Raw genomic sequence first — 17118 nt, 5'->3', positions numbered from 1 at the left:
TAGGCCAGGAGGAGCTGAAGTTCTGCGGCACCGGCGTCCGTCCCGGGACGGTCCTTTCCGCTGCAACTTTCTCTGGATAGGGGGTGCGTGCGGATGGATCCCGACAGGCAGCGCTTTCGAAAGGCTACCCACCCATGGGAAGAGGTGACCCGTTGGGTTTAGAGCCAAGGAAAGGAGGGGGCGTGTAAACTAGGTTTTGGAGGGAAGTAATGGGAGGGGTGCGTGAGGCAGGTTGGAGAGCAGAGGGGACAGCCTGGACCGGCGCTGATTGTCAGGCAACAGACGGGAGTGGCATGGGGCAAGGAAAGTGAAGTACGTAAGCTTGTTTGGGTGGAGGGTTGCCTAGGGAAACGGAGCACTTGAGAGCCTCTTCTTTCGCCTCTCCAGCCTCCTCTTTGGTGCTGAAGTCACGACCCCATCGATTTCTCCTTCCTCCCACCCCTCCTGCCCTCCTTCAGCCTGAGGGAACCCGAGGCGCAGAGGGCTGAGAATGAGGCGATAGTGGAGGATGAAGACATAGCATCGGAGCCCCGAGGACAATGAAACCGACGCCCCTGCTGCAGCTGGCGCTGCTTCTTGTCCTGCCCAGGAGCCTGAGGGGGAAAGGGTGTCCTTCTCCGCCCTGCAAATGCCACCAGGAGGACGACTTCAGAGTCACCTGCAAGGGTATCCACCGCATCCCCAGCTTACCGCCCAGTACGCAGACCCTGTGAGTACCTGGGAGAGGAGAGGGGAGGACTCAGGGCTGGAAAAGGTGGATGGAAGTGCACAAAAAGAGCTTGAGAGGGTTGTGTGTGTGCATGCGTGTGTGTGTGTGTGTGTGTGTGTGTGTGCGCGCGCGCGCGCAATGAGTAAAAACTCCATCGACCAAACGTGGGATTGCTGACGCTCGAGTTACTCATAACACAGAAAAAGTTAACGAAATTTTTGTACAAGATGAAAAGTGAGAGTTGTTCTTTCTAAAGAGCTGCTGTTCTGCACTTTGCCTACTCCCAGCCCTGGCTGAATCTTAATTTTACTTAAGATGTAAATAAGATTAATAGCAACTTAAAAACGGATCCTTTTGATCTTGTTTTGGGTGATGAAAATTGCAAAAAAAAAAGGGGGGGTTTCAACTTTTAATCTTTCTAGATGGGAAATTATCTTAGCAGGTCTCTTGGCTCATCAAACAGTTGACAGAAATTTAATCAGGGCTCTTTTAAAAACACAGTCGTCCCTCCGTATACATGGGGGATTGGTTCCAGGACCCCTGTGTACACTCAAATCAGAGGATGCTCAAGTATAGCATTTGCATATCACCTATGCACATCCTCCTGTATACTTTAGATCATCTCTAAATGACTTATAATACCTAATACAATGTAAATGCTATGTAAATAGTTGCCAGTGTGTGGCAAATCCAGGTTATGCTTTTTGGAACCTTCTGGAATTTTGTTCCCCCAAATATTTTCAATCCAGTGTTGGTTGAATCTGCAGATATGAAACCTGCCCAGATGGACGGTCAACTGAATATCCTTTATACTTTGTCTGGAATTCACTTTGTATGAAGTATCTGAGGTATTTACTCAAATGTGAGATACCCACTGATGTAGTGCATCCAAAAACCTCCTTTGGGTTTGGCATGGTAAAGGTATATAGAGGTATAAAGAGATGAAATTTCATAAAGTACATTTTTATCTGCGTGTTAAATGTTACCAGATTAGAAACTTGATGTTAAATGAGTTTTGTGTACATCTGTTCCTTAACAGATGTTGAAATCAACAATTGAAAGGATAATTGTAAACAAGGGAAGAAGGCTTTCTTGGGTGATTAGAAATAGAACAGTAGGAAAGAATAGTAAGACAATCTGGTTTTACTGTTTACTTAACTGGTTAAACCCAGTTAAGGTACAAAAGCTCAGGTTATTAAAGAAAATGTAGGTAAGTGAAAAGCAATGGTGAAGTTGTATTTAAGATTTCCTCAAGAATTCAGCTCATAGGGACATTCAACAGTGGGTTATGAACGTTTTGGACACGGGTTGTATTTCTATGCCGCGATATCTCAGTTTCTTATCTCACCTGGGTCAATTAGTGTAATAACATCCAGTGAATAACATTCATTCTCGGGCTTCCCTGGTGGTGCAGTGGTTAGGAATCCGCCTGCCAATACAGGGGACGTGGGTTCAAGCCCTGGTCTGGGAAGATCCCACATGCGGTGGAGCAACTAAGCCTGTGCACCACAGCTACTGAGCCTGCGCTCTAGAGCCTGCGAGCCACAGCTACTGAAGCCCGCACGCTTAGAGCCCGTGCTCCGCAACAAGAGAAGCCACCGCAGTGAGAAGCCCGCATACCAGAACGAAGAGCAGCCCCCGCTTGCCACCACTAGAGAAAGCCTGCGTGCAGCAACGAAGATCTCCATGCTGCCACTACAGAATAAAATACGTTCTTATCCTCTTGATTAAACCCCTGCATTGGCTCCCCATGTCTCCCATGATAAAACTCTTTTGTACAACCTACAAGATCCTTTCAGACGTAGCCCAGTCTTTCAAACCTCATGGCTCCTACTCTGTCACACTTTTCACTCCCACTGAACAGAATTTCTGGCACTTTCCCCAAAGTTCTTTGCTCTCACAACTAACTGCCTAGGCCTTCCCTTCCACATTCTCTTCCCTCTGCCTAAAGCTACTTTTCCCTTTTCTTCATCTGGCTAATGCCTACTCCAAGGTCCAGATTAGGTGTCAACTCCTTCAGGAAGCGTCTCCTGGCCCATGACCCCTAGGCTGGGTGAGCTACCTTCTCCACAACATTCTGTGCATTCACCCTGTCCTAGCCCTTACACACAGCTTTTCCGTAACTTGATATTTCTTTGAGTGCCTGTCTAAGCAGGACGTGAGCTTCTCTAACACAGGGACCCTGTCATTCAACTCTGGAACTACTCTGATGCTCAAAAAAAAGCTTGTTAGGTGAATGAAAGAACAAACAAATATGCTGGTCTCAGATTGTCCGCTGTGTGGGGGGAGAAAGGAGGCCAGAGACATCACGACTTCAGAGACTTCTTTAAAGGGAGCAGAACTTCAAGGGTCATTGAAGAGAAATGTGGCTCTGGCAGTGGAAGGGGAGCTGGAATCATTCTGTGTATAGTTCCACCAAGGGATGAGACAAGTAGTGTCAGAGAAAGAGCAATGAAATCAGAGTCAGGATACACATCTCTTCCTCCCTCTCTCACTAACTGTGAAATTAGGTGAGATAATTTATGTGGCAGGACCCAAGTTTCCTTCAGGGTAAAAGGGAGGGTTCCATTAGGTTCTTTCTGATGCCTGTGATGCAATGAGAATAGTCTGAGGGAATCCACTGAATCACTGTATAAAGACAGTAGTGGGGAGAATCTGACCTTGAAAACAGTGGGAAGGTGGGGAGAGGGAGGGCAGGAGGGGAGCTATTCTGAAGAATGGAGTTATCCTGAGATAGAGAAGAGAAAATTGATGAAAAGTATAGGTTAAAGAGCATGCTAATTTGAACAATGACCACAGCCCTGGGCAAAAGTAGCAGAATGATTTTCAAATCTTTTGGGGGCAGTAGAACTCTTCTGTGAAAGGAAAGCTTATGAGAGAAGTCAAATATGTAAAGCTAACAATCATACCGTGCTTATTCCTGTTCTCAGTACTTTATACCATTGAATCCTCAAAATATCCAATCTAGTAGACGATTTTATTACTCTCATTTTATAGATGAGAAAACTGAGGCACGACAGAAATGAAGCTATTTGCTCAATGTCACACAACTTGTAAGCGGTACTGCCAGGATGTGAAATACTGCAGAGCTGCACGCTGAGCCCCCTGCTTTCAGAGGAAAATGGGTCTCACCCTGCCAGCTCTTCCCCAGTATGGTCGTGAGGCTTTGGAGAGAAAAGTTTGAAAGCTAGTGATGTCCAATAAGCCACAGATAACCTTGGGGGCTATTGTCCCTAGAAATATGCAGTAACTCAGAAAATGGGAGGGTAAGAGGAAAATAAAACAAGGAAAGAAAGAAGGAGGGAAAGAAGAAATTGGGAGGGAGGATTGGGACAGAGGGAGGAAAAGAAAGACTACATCTATCGTACAAGGCCTTCCCTGCTGGAGCAAACCAGATCCTTGTCATTAAAAACCTGTTCTGAGTGGTAACCCCTATTCCAAATACAGATGCTGTTTAACCATTGCCTAGCCATTTTACAAATTACTATGGTGCAATTTTCCCTAACCCTTACCTTCTGTCCACATATTATGGTGCTGAAAGGTAAAGAGATTGCATCTTTCTTCACCACCCAGACACCTGTCACATGGGCTGGGTGGGAGTTATACTGTTTATGGCTCCCACTGAAACAGTGGTTCTGAATCTTTTCTTCCACTTCCCCCCCCCCCCCAATGGGCATGATATACTCTTTATAACAGTGGTTCTAACTAGGTGAGAAGTGAGGGAGAGCTGGTATCCCTACTCCCTGGTGGAACATTCTAGAATCTTTGATACACAGGTAGCCTGAAAAAATTGCTCCTTCCAATTGAGAAGTACTGATTTAAGGGAACGTTAATGAAGCAAGAAGAATAAAATTTAAGTTTTCATGTGTAATTATAGATCATATTACCTTAACACCAAGGATAACAAGATTGACCCATCACTCTCATTCAGAGAGTTGCCATTTGCTACTTCTATGTATAAGAGACCATCCCTTCTCTGAATGAGGAGGTAGATGAGGTCAGACGGCTGTTCTGGATTTCTGTGGATTCTTCCTCAAGAAAGTGCTGCCTTACCTTGCCTTGTCCTTTTAACCCACCTGCTTTTAGTTTTATGATGGTGACAATCATTGCCTCCACCCCCTCCATCCCCCACCTTCCAGAGTCTAGGGCTTCAGTGAAGTAGTGGTTTGTCCATCACGCACTTGTGTGCCTTCAGAAATGTTTCTGAAAGAGTTGTAGCTATTGTTTTTGGGTTCTGGATTTTGCTTCAGTTTTTAGTCATTTGCATTCTGTATCTGTGTCTCTAATTGATGGCCTGCCCTGGTGTCTTCTATACTGAAGATGGTAACTCACCATCTTCAGGATTTTTGCCTTCTCTGTGTTCTACCCGTGCTATTATTTACTCAATATTTTTAGGTTGACTCACTTCTTCAACTAAAAGAAATCTGTTTAGAAGGCTTATATTGTGACTATAAATGGAAAATTAGCATGCCTTGCTCTAAATAGGGGGTAACTAGAAAACTAAATACAATTAAAACATAAATGTAATTCTATTCTAGCTTGAGACTATTGTCTTTGAATGTTCTGAGCCTGAGGCTGCCTTCTCTTTGTTATAAAGGAAGTTTAATAAGTGTTCAAGAAATATCAAAGAGATATCAGTCCACCAATCCTTGGTGGTGTCAGATAGACTGAAGGACAATGGAAAAGGGAATCACTTTCTCACTGTGTGATTCAATATTATTTAAAGCCATGTGGGCATTCCACCTAAAATAATCTCAAGTATCTCCAAATCACACCTGTTTTACACTTAGGGAAATGTGGATTAATTCTACATTTCACAATTACTTCAGTTACAATTAGCAGTCATAACCTGAATAACATTTGGCTTCAACCTAAAGAGAAGCCCTCTGCTTCAGCACCCATATCCTGTCCAAACATGGACCAAAACTTTGTGTCTTATAAAAGCAGCTTCACTTCACACTTCCAGGCTCTGTGATTTATTCTCTGTTATTCTGTGTGAGTATGTGTGTGTGTATATCAGTCAAGGTTTTCATTGGTAAGTAACAGAAAACCCGCTGTGTCTAGCTTAAGGAGAAAAGAAATATTTTGAAAGAATTACATATAATTTACAGAATCATCGTAGAACCAGGCTTTGAAAATAGGCCAAGGCCCACAGCAGGCAGGAAGTTGGAACCACCGCCAACCATCTGGTTGGAACAACTCCATGGACAATACCGTGATCACAGCCACAGAACATCTGTGGTGCTGGGCACCCAGTTGTATAGCTGCTGGACTATCTGTGTGCTGCCATAACTAATTTCTCAATTGTCCCTGCCTCTTTGAATCACCAGCCAGAGAATGATGTCCTATGTGAGAGCAACTGATTATCTGGTGCAGGTTACCTGCTGTGTCCTAGCTGCTGGGGGTAGGAAGAGGAAAGAGGTCTCCCTTTATCATTTTTGGTGTCAGCAGTGGGAGATGCAGAATAGTGTCCTTCTAATATTACACACAATGGGGAATTTCCCACCAAAGAGGGGCCATATGCCCTCCACATGGCTCATCACTTCTTTCATTCTGCAAATGTTTATTAAGCACTGGCTATATTCCAGACACTGTGCTAAGCTCTGGATTTGGTGGAGAATGATGCCAACATGTCCCTGTCCTCAGGGATCTCACAGTCTAGTGTGGAAGCTGAATATTAATCCAATAATCCCATAAACGTGTAATTAGAATTGTGTAAGTGTGCTGAGAGTATACTTGGTGGAAATGGGCGGTGGGGGGGGGGGCGGCTAACTTTGACTGGAGTTCAAAAAAGGCTTTGAGCTGTATCCTGAACCAGTAGAATTTGGGTATAAGCGTTTCATGGAGGGTGAGGAAGCATTGTTCCAGGAGATGGAACTGCTCGTTTGAAGAACTTTGGAGAATTCTAACTTAAATGCTGAAGGGTTTGATTAATTCACTTGGGACAAAGATATTGATGGGCAACAGAATATGTACTACATACTTTCTTCATAATACAATACGGGTCAAAGTGAATTCTGATGTCAGTGGGGGCAGCTTTTGTGTCCAAAGAAGGCTTTTCAGGGTAACTGGTTTTAAAAACAAATATTTGACTCATTAAAGTAATAAATGTAAAACCTAGGGTTTTTTTTTTTTGAGTTTTCCATGTATTTATTATTTTATTTGTAAATCTAATTGTAACAATTACTTTAAGGAAGAGTTTATAATTTGATAATATCTTAATAAGTACTTTAATAAAATAATAAGTAGTTTAAATGAATACAAATGTAATATATTTTCTTTTAAAGCATGTGAATATTTGACAAAACTTTCCAAATACTTGGAAAATTCTAGAAAGTCTATTAAATTAAATCTTATAAGTACCGGGAATCCTAAGTTTTTAGATATCCCAGTGCTCTTTACGGGGCAGGAGAATAAAGTGGTTAAGAGCGTGCTCTCTGGAGTGAGGTCATCTGGGTTGAATGGCTTGCTGTACTGTTTCCTAGGTATGCTTTTGAGAATGTAGGAGAGAAAAAAATTTCCCCCTACCCTTCTAAGTTCTCGGCTGGGGCCTCTGTAACAGTAACAGATTAACAAAGGAAAAGCATACAAATTTATTTAATATAAGTTTTACATGACATGACACAGAGCTTTCATAAGGAAATGAAGACCCCAAGAAGCTGTTATACCTGAGCGTCTTTATGCTAGTTTTGATGAAGAATGGTGAGCCATGGAACAATATGACAAGACAAAAAAGGGTGTGAGCTAAGTGTAATAAAGGGGCAAACAGCAAAGTCTGTTCACTCAGATTCCTCTTGACTTCCCTCTGTCTTTAGAGATAGGGATGGTCCTTCCCTCCGGGTATAGGGAGGACACCTCTCACAAGAGGGTGTTGTGACCTACTTTGGGGGAAGGTCAGAAAGTCCTCCCTGCATATGCTCGTTCTCAAATTCCTTAAAATGCTCAATATGCCAAAGTTCTGTATTTTGGGGTAGCCTGTCCTAAACCCCATCAGGAACATTGCCTGATTGTTCTGTGCCTCAGTTTCTTCATCTATAAAATAAGGATAAAAGTAGTACCTGCCTCATTGGATTGCTGGGAGGTGTGAATGACCTAACACTGTTAAAGATAATTTTCAAAGGCAGGTAAAATTATGACACTCCTACAGCTATAAATTGAACACATTAAAGATTGTACTTAACTCATTGCAGCGTATTAGTTTCCTAAGACTGCCGTAACAGAGTATCACAAACTGAGGAGCTTACCATAACAGAGATGTATTGTCTCATGGTTCTGGAAGCTAAGTAAGAAATCAAGGTGTTAACACGGCCATGTTCCTCTGAAAGCCCTAGGGAAGAATCCTTCCTGCCTTTTCCAGCTTCTGATGGCCATGGTAATCCTTGGTGTTCCTTGGCTTGTAGCTGCAGGATGCCAATCTCTGTCTCTTTATTGATGTGGCCTTCTCTCTGTGTGTCTTTGTCTCTGTGTGTCCTTTCCTCGTCTTATCACAATCCCAGTCATTGGGTTTAGGGATCACCCTACTCCAGGATGACCTCAGCTTAACTAATTATATCTACAAACACCCTATTTCCAAATAAGGTCACATACTCAGGTTCCAGGTGGACATGAGTTTTACGGGGACACTAGTCAACCCACAACAAGGAGAAAACTGGTAAGATGTTGCAATCAGCTTAAAGGAGAGCCCACAAAATCAGCACTTTTATGGATGTGGAATACCGAAGTGAACATGCTGATGGAGGCAAAACTAACTTCTTTCGTGTGGGGAAGAGTGGGCAGAGTCAACTGAAGCTCTCACAGGACAGAATTTGTGTGTCCGCAGACAAACTTGTTTCGCCTTGTTGTCAGTCATCTACAACCTACAGAGCTGTAAAGTAGCTCTTGTTGAATCAGACTCAGTCTTGGAAGAAGGTGCTCTAAATCAATGCATAGTTTTCCACTGAAGCACGATTTTGCCCCTACGAAGTGTATGGATTGCTTAGAACAGTTACTGGCTCACGGTAGACATTTACAAGTAAATGCAGTAAAAAATAATTTTCTTCTCAACTTAAATAAGGTTGAAATAAATTACTCAATCATTCATTTTAAATTGGAGTTGCAAGGGCAATCTATTAGATATTCCAACAGCCCAAGTTTAAATAAGACAAAGACCGAACATACCAAATATGTATTGACTATTCTTAAACTCAACACAAACATATTGATACTGTGGATCTGAGTTAGCCTCTCATTTCTATTCTTAATTGTAAAATTTCCCAGGCTAAAAGATGTCTATTCAGTAAGCAAGTTGGTCTTCCTCCTCTAACGAACTCTGTTTTTTAAGGAACCATCCACAGGCTTCCTAAGTTCCTTGTAATTAGGGTTGCCTTATCTGAAAGGAACCTTCTCATGTACCTGTTGTCCAGGTGTAATTAATAGCATTCCTTTCATTCTCAAAGGTGTCCCAATTTGGAGGATAAATTACTAATAGAACATAAAGTCCAGAGGCCCGTAGGACATATGGGGACATTCTTAGCCTTGTTTATTGTCACCGTAACTGGGAGACAATAACTTAAAATGGGTTGGTCTCTCAATACCCCCTCAAAATCTGCAATCCCCACATAGTTAGGTAGCTAGCTTCCTTCACTGCTTCAGTTGATTTTGTGTTTCTTTGGCTCTCTTAAGATACTGAAAGTGTCTTCCCTTCTTGCTTACTGTAGGAGCCTCCGAACCTGTCCCGTCTTCCACCCCTGCCCTCCACAGTCTGTTCACACAGCAGCCAAAGAGCTTTTAAAATGTAGGTCAGGTCACGTCCCTCCTCTACTCAGGAACTTCTAACAGGGTTCCTAGTTATCTCAAGATAAAAACCAAAGTCCTTACAGTTTTGTGACCAAAAAGCCCTATGTGATTCAGACCTTTTACTCTTCCAATTTTATTTCTTATTACTTTCATTCGTAATCCAGCTTCCACTCCATTGGCCTCCTTGTTGTTCCTCACATTTGTCAGGATTTACACATTTGGTCCTTCCCTGCGTCTCAAACATTATTTTCCCAGACATCCCCACGGTTAATCGCTGCACCTCCTTCAAGTTTCTGTTCAGATGGTACCTTCTCAATAAGGCTTTCCTAATCACTCCATTTAAAATTTAACACTCCTGCTTTAAAACATTTTTTAATCCATAGCACTTGTCACCTTCCAGTATCTAAGTAATTTGCTTGTTTTTATGTTTCTTGTTTATGTCTTTCTGCACAAGAATATAATCTCCACAAGGGCAAGGTTTTTGTTTTGTCTGTTGTTGTTGTTATTGTTTGTCTGTTTTGTTCAGTTATGTATCCCCAGTGTCCAGAAAAGGCCTGGTATATAATCGATAGTCAGTTAGTATTTGTTTAATAGATGAACAAACGCATGAATGAATGTCTCCAGAGGCACTCTAATGTTATCCCATTGGGTTCTTTGCACCCTTTTATAATTCTTTTTCCAAGTCCTTTAGTTTTATTGCCCTGTTAAGACGGATGGAATTCTGCTTTGTTTCGTATTTTTCCTGGCTATCTGGGACACTACTTCTTTAGATACTGAAGTGACATCCACATCTCTCATTGTTTGTTCATATTACTAAAGACCTGTTGATGAAGATCCTTTGAACTGCCACCCCCAAGAAATTAACTACCCCAGTGCTTTCTAAACTTCCCAAATGTAGGGCTCCTCAGCAAGAGGAAGTGGAGCAGGGCCCCTGGGATAGCTGGGACACTCAGAAGGAATCCAGGGCAAGCAGGAAATTCCTTCGAAGTCTTTGGTTTATTTTTTAAATTTAACTTCCAAAAAATTACTAAAATTTTAAATTCTTTTCCATCACGTATTTGATTTTCATGTGGCTTCTTATATACCTTCCCGGAGTTATTTCCTTGTACCTTCAGGTTAATGCATCTCTGTATTTGAATATCCCCGTCACTTGATCCACAGAAGTGCCTTGATGCACGGAATGGCAGGCACTGAAGGAGGCCAGTGAAGAAGTAGTTTGGGAGGCAGTGCTGTGTGTAAGAGCTCCATGACCAGACCAGCTCTGCAGAGGCCAAGCCCATTCAGTCCTGTTCTCAGAGACCTGGGTCCAGAATGGCTGGTTATGTCACCTGCCCCTGGGTCTAAGTCTGTCTTCGTATATCAGCTCTGATAAAGTAGTAGACATAGAAAACAAATTCACACTACTTAAAATGTGTTGTTAAATGAGTGAACTTTACCTGAATTTATCAGTCAATTAATTGAAATAGCTTTTCCCCCTCCAGAGCTGAGAAATTAAAATGATATATTTGATTATTTTAATGTTTCTTGGTTGTACAAGGTATGCTTTTTACCCTTCAGGTTAAGATTTATTCCCAGAGAAAACCATAATTCAAAAAAACACATGCACACCAATGTTCATAGCAGCACTATTTACAATAGCCAGGACATGGAAGCAACCTAAATATCCATCAACAGAAAAATGGATAAAGAAGATGTGGTACATATATACAATGGAATATTACTCAGCCATCAAAAGGAACGAAATTGAGTCATTTGTAGAGACGTGGATGGACCTAGAGAGTGTCATACAGAGTGAACTAAGTCAGAAAGAGAAAAGCAAATATCATATAATAACACATATATGTGGAATCTAGAAAAATGGTATAGATGATCTTATTTGCAAAGCAGAAATGGAGACACAGACGTAGAGAACAAATGTACGGATACCAAAGGGGAAAGGGGTGGGGTGGGAGGAACTGGGAGACTGGGGTTGACATATATGCATTACTGATACTATGTATAAGATAGAAAACTGATGGGAACATACTGTATAGCATAGAGAACTCTACCTGATGCACTGTGGTAACCTAAATGGGAGGGAGGTCCAAAAGGGAGGGGATGTCTGTATGTGTATGGCTGATTCATTTTGTTGTGCAGTGGAGGCTAACGCATCATTAGCCATACTCCAATAAAAATTTAAAAAAAAAAAGATTTATTAACCAGAGGTTCATGGGCTTCCTAGGGGTCTGTGGTTGGCCTCCTGGGAATCTGTGATAATGTAAAAATTTGTATACAAGAACATTAGGGCATTGCTGAGAGAGTCTATAATTCTTCTCAGATTTTTCAATGAAAATCTTTGGAGGTTTCTTGACCTCCAAAGAAATTCTGTTTTGGCATAATTTGGCATTTTTGTGTAACTGTAAGTATACATTTGGTATCACCTATAATTCTTTTTATTATAAACATTTTAATTTTACTACAAAGAATGCTTAAACACATATTTAAACAACAAAAAAATGTCTTGATCGTTGAATGTGATATATTTTCTCCTGAATACGTTAGTATGGTTACTTTTTTATGCCTCACACTTAGCCTGTCCTTTGAATAGGCTTTTCACACAGAAGTTCACTGAATGTGGCTATTCTTCAAGCCAATAGTTTAAAAACAGATCTTACAAGTGTCTAATACCTCATGTCTGGCATCAACTCCTCCACACTGACCCTGTTTCCATTTTCACTGAAGCTGGCCAGTGTGCTTTATTACTCTTTAGCCCTTCATTCCTGCAATTAAAAAATCATTGGGGGGGACCTTGAAGATGGCGGAAGAGTAAGACGCGGAGATCGCCTTCCTCCCCACGGATACACCAGAAATACATCCACACGTGGAACAACTCCTACAGAACTCCTACTGAAGGCTGGCAGAAGACCTCAGACCTCCCAAAAGGCAAGAAACTCCCCACGTAACTGGGTAGGGCAAAAGAAAAAACAGAGACAAAAGAATAAGGCGGCACCTGCACCAGTGGGAGGGAGCTGTGAAGGAGGAAAAATTTCCACACACTAGGAAGCCCCTCCACGGGCGGAGACTGTGGGAGGCAGAGGGGGGAGTTTCGGGACCGCGGAGTAGTGCACAGCGACGGGTGCGGAGGGCAAAGCGGGGAGATTCCTGCACAGACGATCGGTGCCGACCAGCACTCACCAACCCGAGAGGCTTGCTGCTCACCCACCGGGGAGGGCGGGGCTGCGAGCTGAGGCTCGGGTTTTGGTTTTGGACGGAGCTCAGGGAGAGGACTGGGGTTGGCGGCTTGAACATAGCCTGAAGGGGTTGGTGCACCACGACTAGCCGGGAGGGAGTTCCGGGAAAAGCCTGCACCGGCCGAAGAGGCAAGAGACTTTTTCTTCCCTCTTTGTTTCCTGGTGCGCGAGGAGAGGGGTTTAAGAGCGCTGCTTAAAGGAACTCCAGAGATGGGCGCGAGCCGCGGCTAAAAGCGCGAACCCCCGAGACGGGCGCGAGCCGCGGCTGAAAGCGCAAACCCCAGAGACGGGCGCGAGCCGCGGCTAAAACCGCGGACCCCAGAGACGGGCGGGAGACGCTGGGGCTGCTGCTGCCGCCACCAAGGGGCCTGTGTGCGAGCACAGGTCACTCTCCACACCCCTCTTCCGCGGAGTCTGTGCAGCCCGCCACTGCCAGGTTCCCGGGATCCAAGGACAACTTCCCCGGGACAGCGCACGGCGGGCCTCAGGCTGGTGCAACGTCACGCCGGCCTCTGCCGCAACGTCACGCTGCCTCTGCCGCCGCAGGCCCGCCCCGCACGCAGTGCCCCTCCTTCCCCCATCCCCCAACCCCCGGCCTGAGTGAGCCGGAGGCCCCGAATCAGCGGCTCCTTTAACCACGTCCTGTCTGAGCGAAAAAACAGACGCCCTCCAGCGACCTACACGCAGAGGCAGGGCCAAATCCAAAGCTGAGCTCCTGTGAGCTGTGAGAACAAAGAAGAGAAAGGGAAATCTCTCCCAGCAGCCACAGAAGCAGCGGATTAAAGCTCCACAATCAACTTGATATACCCTGCATCTGTGGAATACCTGAATAGACAAGGAATGATCCCAAATTGAAGGGGTGGAATTTAGGAGCGAGATCTATGATTTTTTTCCCTTTTCCTCTTTTTGTGAATGTGTACGTGTATGCTTCTGTGTGACATCTAGTCTGTATACTCTAGCTTCCACCATTTGTCCTAGGGCTCTATCCGTCCATGACTTTTTTTAAAAATTCTTTTTCTTAATAATTAAGTTTAATTGTAATAACTTTATTATACTTTACCTTCGTTCTTTCTTTCTTTCCTTCCTTCCCTCCCTCCTTTAGACAACGAATCACCCCAAATTGAGGAGGTGGTATCAGGGAGCAGGATTTATGATTTTTCCCCCTTTACCTCTTTTTGTGAAGGTGTATGTGTATGCTTCTGTGTAAGATTTTCTCTGTATAGCTTTGCTTCCAACATTTGTCCTAAGGTTCTATCCGTCCCTTTTTTTTTTTCTAAATATTTTTTAATTCAATAACTATATTATACTTTATTTTATTTTTACTGTATCATCTTTCTTTCTGTCTTGTTTTCCTTCTTTCCCTCCTTCCTTCCTTCCTCCCTCCCTCCCTCCCTCCCTCCTTTCTTTCCTTCTTTGCTTCTTTCTTCCTTCCTTCCTTTCCTCCTTTCCCTCTTTCTTTACTCATACTTCTACTAATTCTCCCTACTTTCTCTCCCTTTTATTCTGAGCTGTGTGGATGAAAGGCTCTTGGTGCTCCAGCCAGGAGTCAGGGCTCTGCCTCTGAGGTAGGAGAGCCAACTTCAGGACACTGGTCAACAAGAGACCTCCCAGCTCCACATAATATTAAACGGTGGAAATCTCCCAGAGACCTCCATCTTAACACCAGCACCCAGCTTCACTCAACGACCAGCAAGCCACAGTGCTGGACAACCTATGCCAAACAACTAGCAAAACAGGAACACAACCCCACCCATTAGCAGAGAGGCTGCCTAAAATCATAATAAGGCCACAGACACCCCAAAACACACCACCAGACGTGAACCTGCCCACTAGAGAGACAAGATCCAGCCTCATCCAGCACAACACAGGCACTAGTCCCCTCCACCAGGAAGCCTACACAACCCACTGAAACAACCTTAGCCACTGGAGACAGACATCAAAAACAACGGGAACTACGAACCTGCAGCCTGCAAAAAAGAGACCCCAAACACAGTAAGATAAGCAAAATGAGAAGACAGAAAAACACACAGCAGATGAAGGAGCAAGATAAAAACCCACCAGACCTAACAAATGAAGAGGAAATAGGCAATCTACCTGAAAAAGAATTCAGAATAATGATAGTAAGGATGATCCGAAATCTTGGAAGTAGAATGGACAAAATGCAAGAAACAGTTAACAAGGACCTACAAGAACTAAAGATGAAACAAGCAACGATGAACAATGCAATAAATGAAATTAAAATCACTCTAGATAGGATCAATAGCAGAATAACTGAGGCAGAAGAACGGATAAGTGACCTGGAAGATAAAGTAGTGGAAATAACTACTGCAGAGCAGAATAAAGAAAAAAGAATGAAAAGAACTGAGGACAGTCTCAGAGACCTCTGGGACAACATGAAACGCACCAACATTCGAATTATAGGGGTTCCAGAAGAAGAAGAAAGAAAGAAAGGGACTGAGAAAATATTTGAAGAGATTATAGTTGAAAACTTCCCTAATATGGGAAAGGAAATAGTTAATCAAGTCCAGGAAGCACAGAGGGTCCCATACAGGATAAATACAAGGAGAAACACGCCAAGACACATATTAATCAAACTGTCAAAAATTAAATACAAAGAAAGCATATTAAAAGCAGCAAGGGAAAAACAACAAAAAACACACAAGGGAATCCCCATAAGGTTAACAGCTGATCTCTCAGCAGAAACCCTACAAGCCAGAAGGGAGTGGCAGGACATACTGAAAGTGATGAAGGAGAATAGCCTGAAACCAAGACTACTCTACCCAGCAAGGATCTCATTCACATTTGATGGAGAAATTAAAACCTTTACAGACAAGCAAAAGCTGAGAGAGTTCAGCACCACCAAACCAGCTTTACAACAAATGCTAAAGGAACTTCTCTAGACACGAAACACAAGAGAAGGAAATGACCTATAGTAGCGAACCCAAAACAATATATAAAATGGAAATAGGAACATACATATCAATAATTACCTTAAATGTAAATGGACTAAATGCTCCCACCAAAAGACACAGATTGGCTGAATGGATACAAAAACAAGACCCTTATATATGCTGTCTACAAGAGACCCACTTCAGAACTAGAGACACATACAGACTGAAAGTAAGGGGATGGAAAAAGATATTCCATGCAAATGGAAACCAAAAGAAAGCTGGAGTAGCAATTCTCATATCAGACAAAATAGACTTTAAAATAAGGACTATTAAAAGGGACAAAGAAGGACACTACATAATGATCAAGGGATCGATCCAAGAAGAAGATATAACAATTGTAAATATTTATGCACCCAACATAGGAGCACCTCAATACATAAGGCAAATACTAACAACCATAAAAGGGGAGATCAACAGTAACACATTCATAGTAGGGGACTTTAACACCCCACTTTCACCCATGGACAGATCATGCAAAATGAAAATAAATAAGGAAACACAAGCTTTAAATGATACATTAAACAAGATGGACTTAATTGATATTTATAGGACACTCCATCCAAAAACAACAGAATACACATTTTTCTCAAGTGCTCATGGAACATTCTCCAGGATAGATCATATCTTGGGTCACAAATCAAGCCTTGGTAAATTTAAGAAAACTGAAATTGTATCAAGTATCTTTTCTGACCACAACGCCATGAGACTAGATATCAATTACAGGAAAAGATCTGTAAAAAATACAAACACATGGAGGCTAAACAATACACTACTTAATAATGAAGTGATCACTGAAGAAATCAAAGAGGAAATCAAAAAATACCTAGAAACAAATGACAATGGAGACACAACGACCCAAAACCTATGGGATGCAGCAAAAGCAGTTCTAAGGGGGAAGTTTATAGCAATACAAGCCCACCTTAAGAAGCAGGAAACATCTCGAATAAACAACCTAACCTTGCACCTCAAGCAATTAGAGAAAGAAGAACAAAAAAACCCCAAAGCTAGCAGAAGGAAAGAAATCATAAAAATCAGATCAGAAATAAATGAAAAAGAAATGAAGGAAACAATAGCAAAGATCAATAAAACTAAAAGCTGGTTCTTTGAGAAGATAAACAAAATAGATAAACCACTAGCCAGACTCATCAAGAAAAAAAGGGAGAAGACTCAAGTCAATAGAATTAGAAATGAAAAAGGAGAAGTAACAACTGACACTGCAGAAATAAAAAAAAATCATGACAGATTACTACAAGCAACTCTATGCCAATAAAATGGACAATCTGGAAGAAATGGACAAATTCTTAGAAATGCACAACCTGCCAAGACTGAATCAGGAAGAAATAGAAAATATGAACAGGCCAATCACAAGCACTGAAATTGAAACTGTGATTAAAAACCTTCCAAAAAAAGCCCAGGACCAGATGGCTTCACAGGTGAATTCTATCAAACGTTT

At 42.5% G+C, this 17118-nt stretch overlaps 1 protein-coding gene across 3 annotated transcripts in view; it reads left to right on the top strand.

The window, feature by feature from the left end:
* Window positions 1-478: 478 nt before the first annotated feature.
* Window positions 479-17118, top strand: part of TSHR (thyroid stimulating hormone receptor) — a 172741-nt gene continuing 156101 nt past the window's right edge. For 2 of the 3 annotated variants that reach the window (XM_065871472.1, XM_065871473.1), the window contains exon 1: window positions 540-709. In XM_065871472.1, coding sequence (XP_065727544.1) covers window positions 540-709 — 170 coding nt within the window. Of the gene's footprint in view, window positions 710-17118 lie in introns of all 3 variants that reach the window. The other variant, XM_065871471.1, reaches the window with a different exon arrangement.

The sequence above is a fragment of the Phocoena phocoena genome, chromosome 2 (genome assembly GCF_963924675.1).
Source record: "Phocoena phocoena chromosome 2, mPhoPho1.1, whole genome shotgun sequence".
NCBI lineage: Eukaryota > Metazoa > Chordata > Mammalia > Artiodactyla > Phocoenidae > Phocoena > Phocoena phocoena.
The sequence above is the reverse complement of the archived record's forward strand: the minus strand, read 5'-3'. Positions and strand labels throughout refer to the sequence as shown.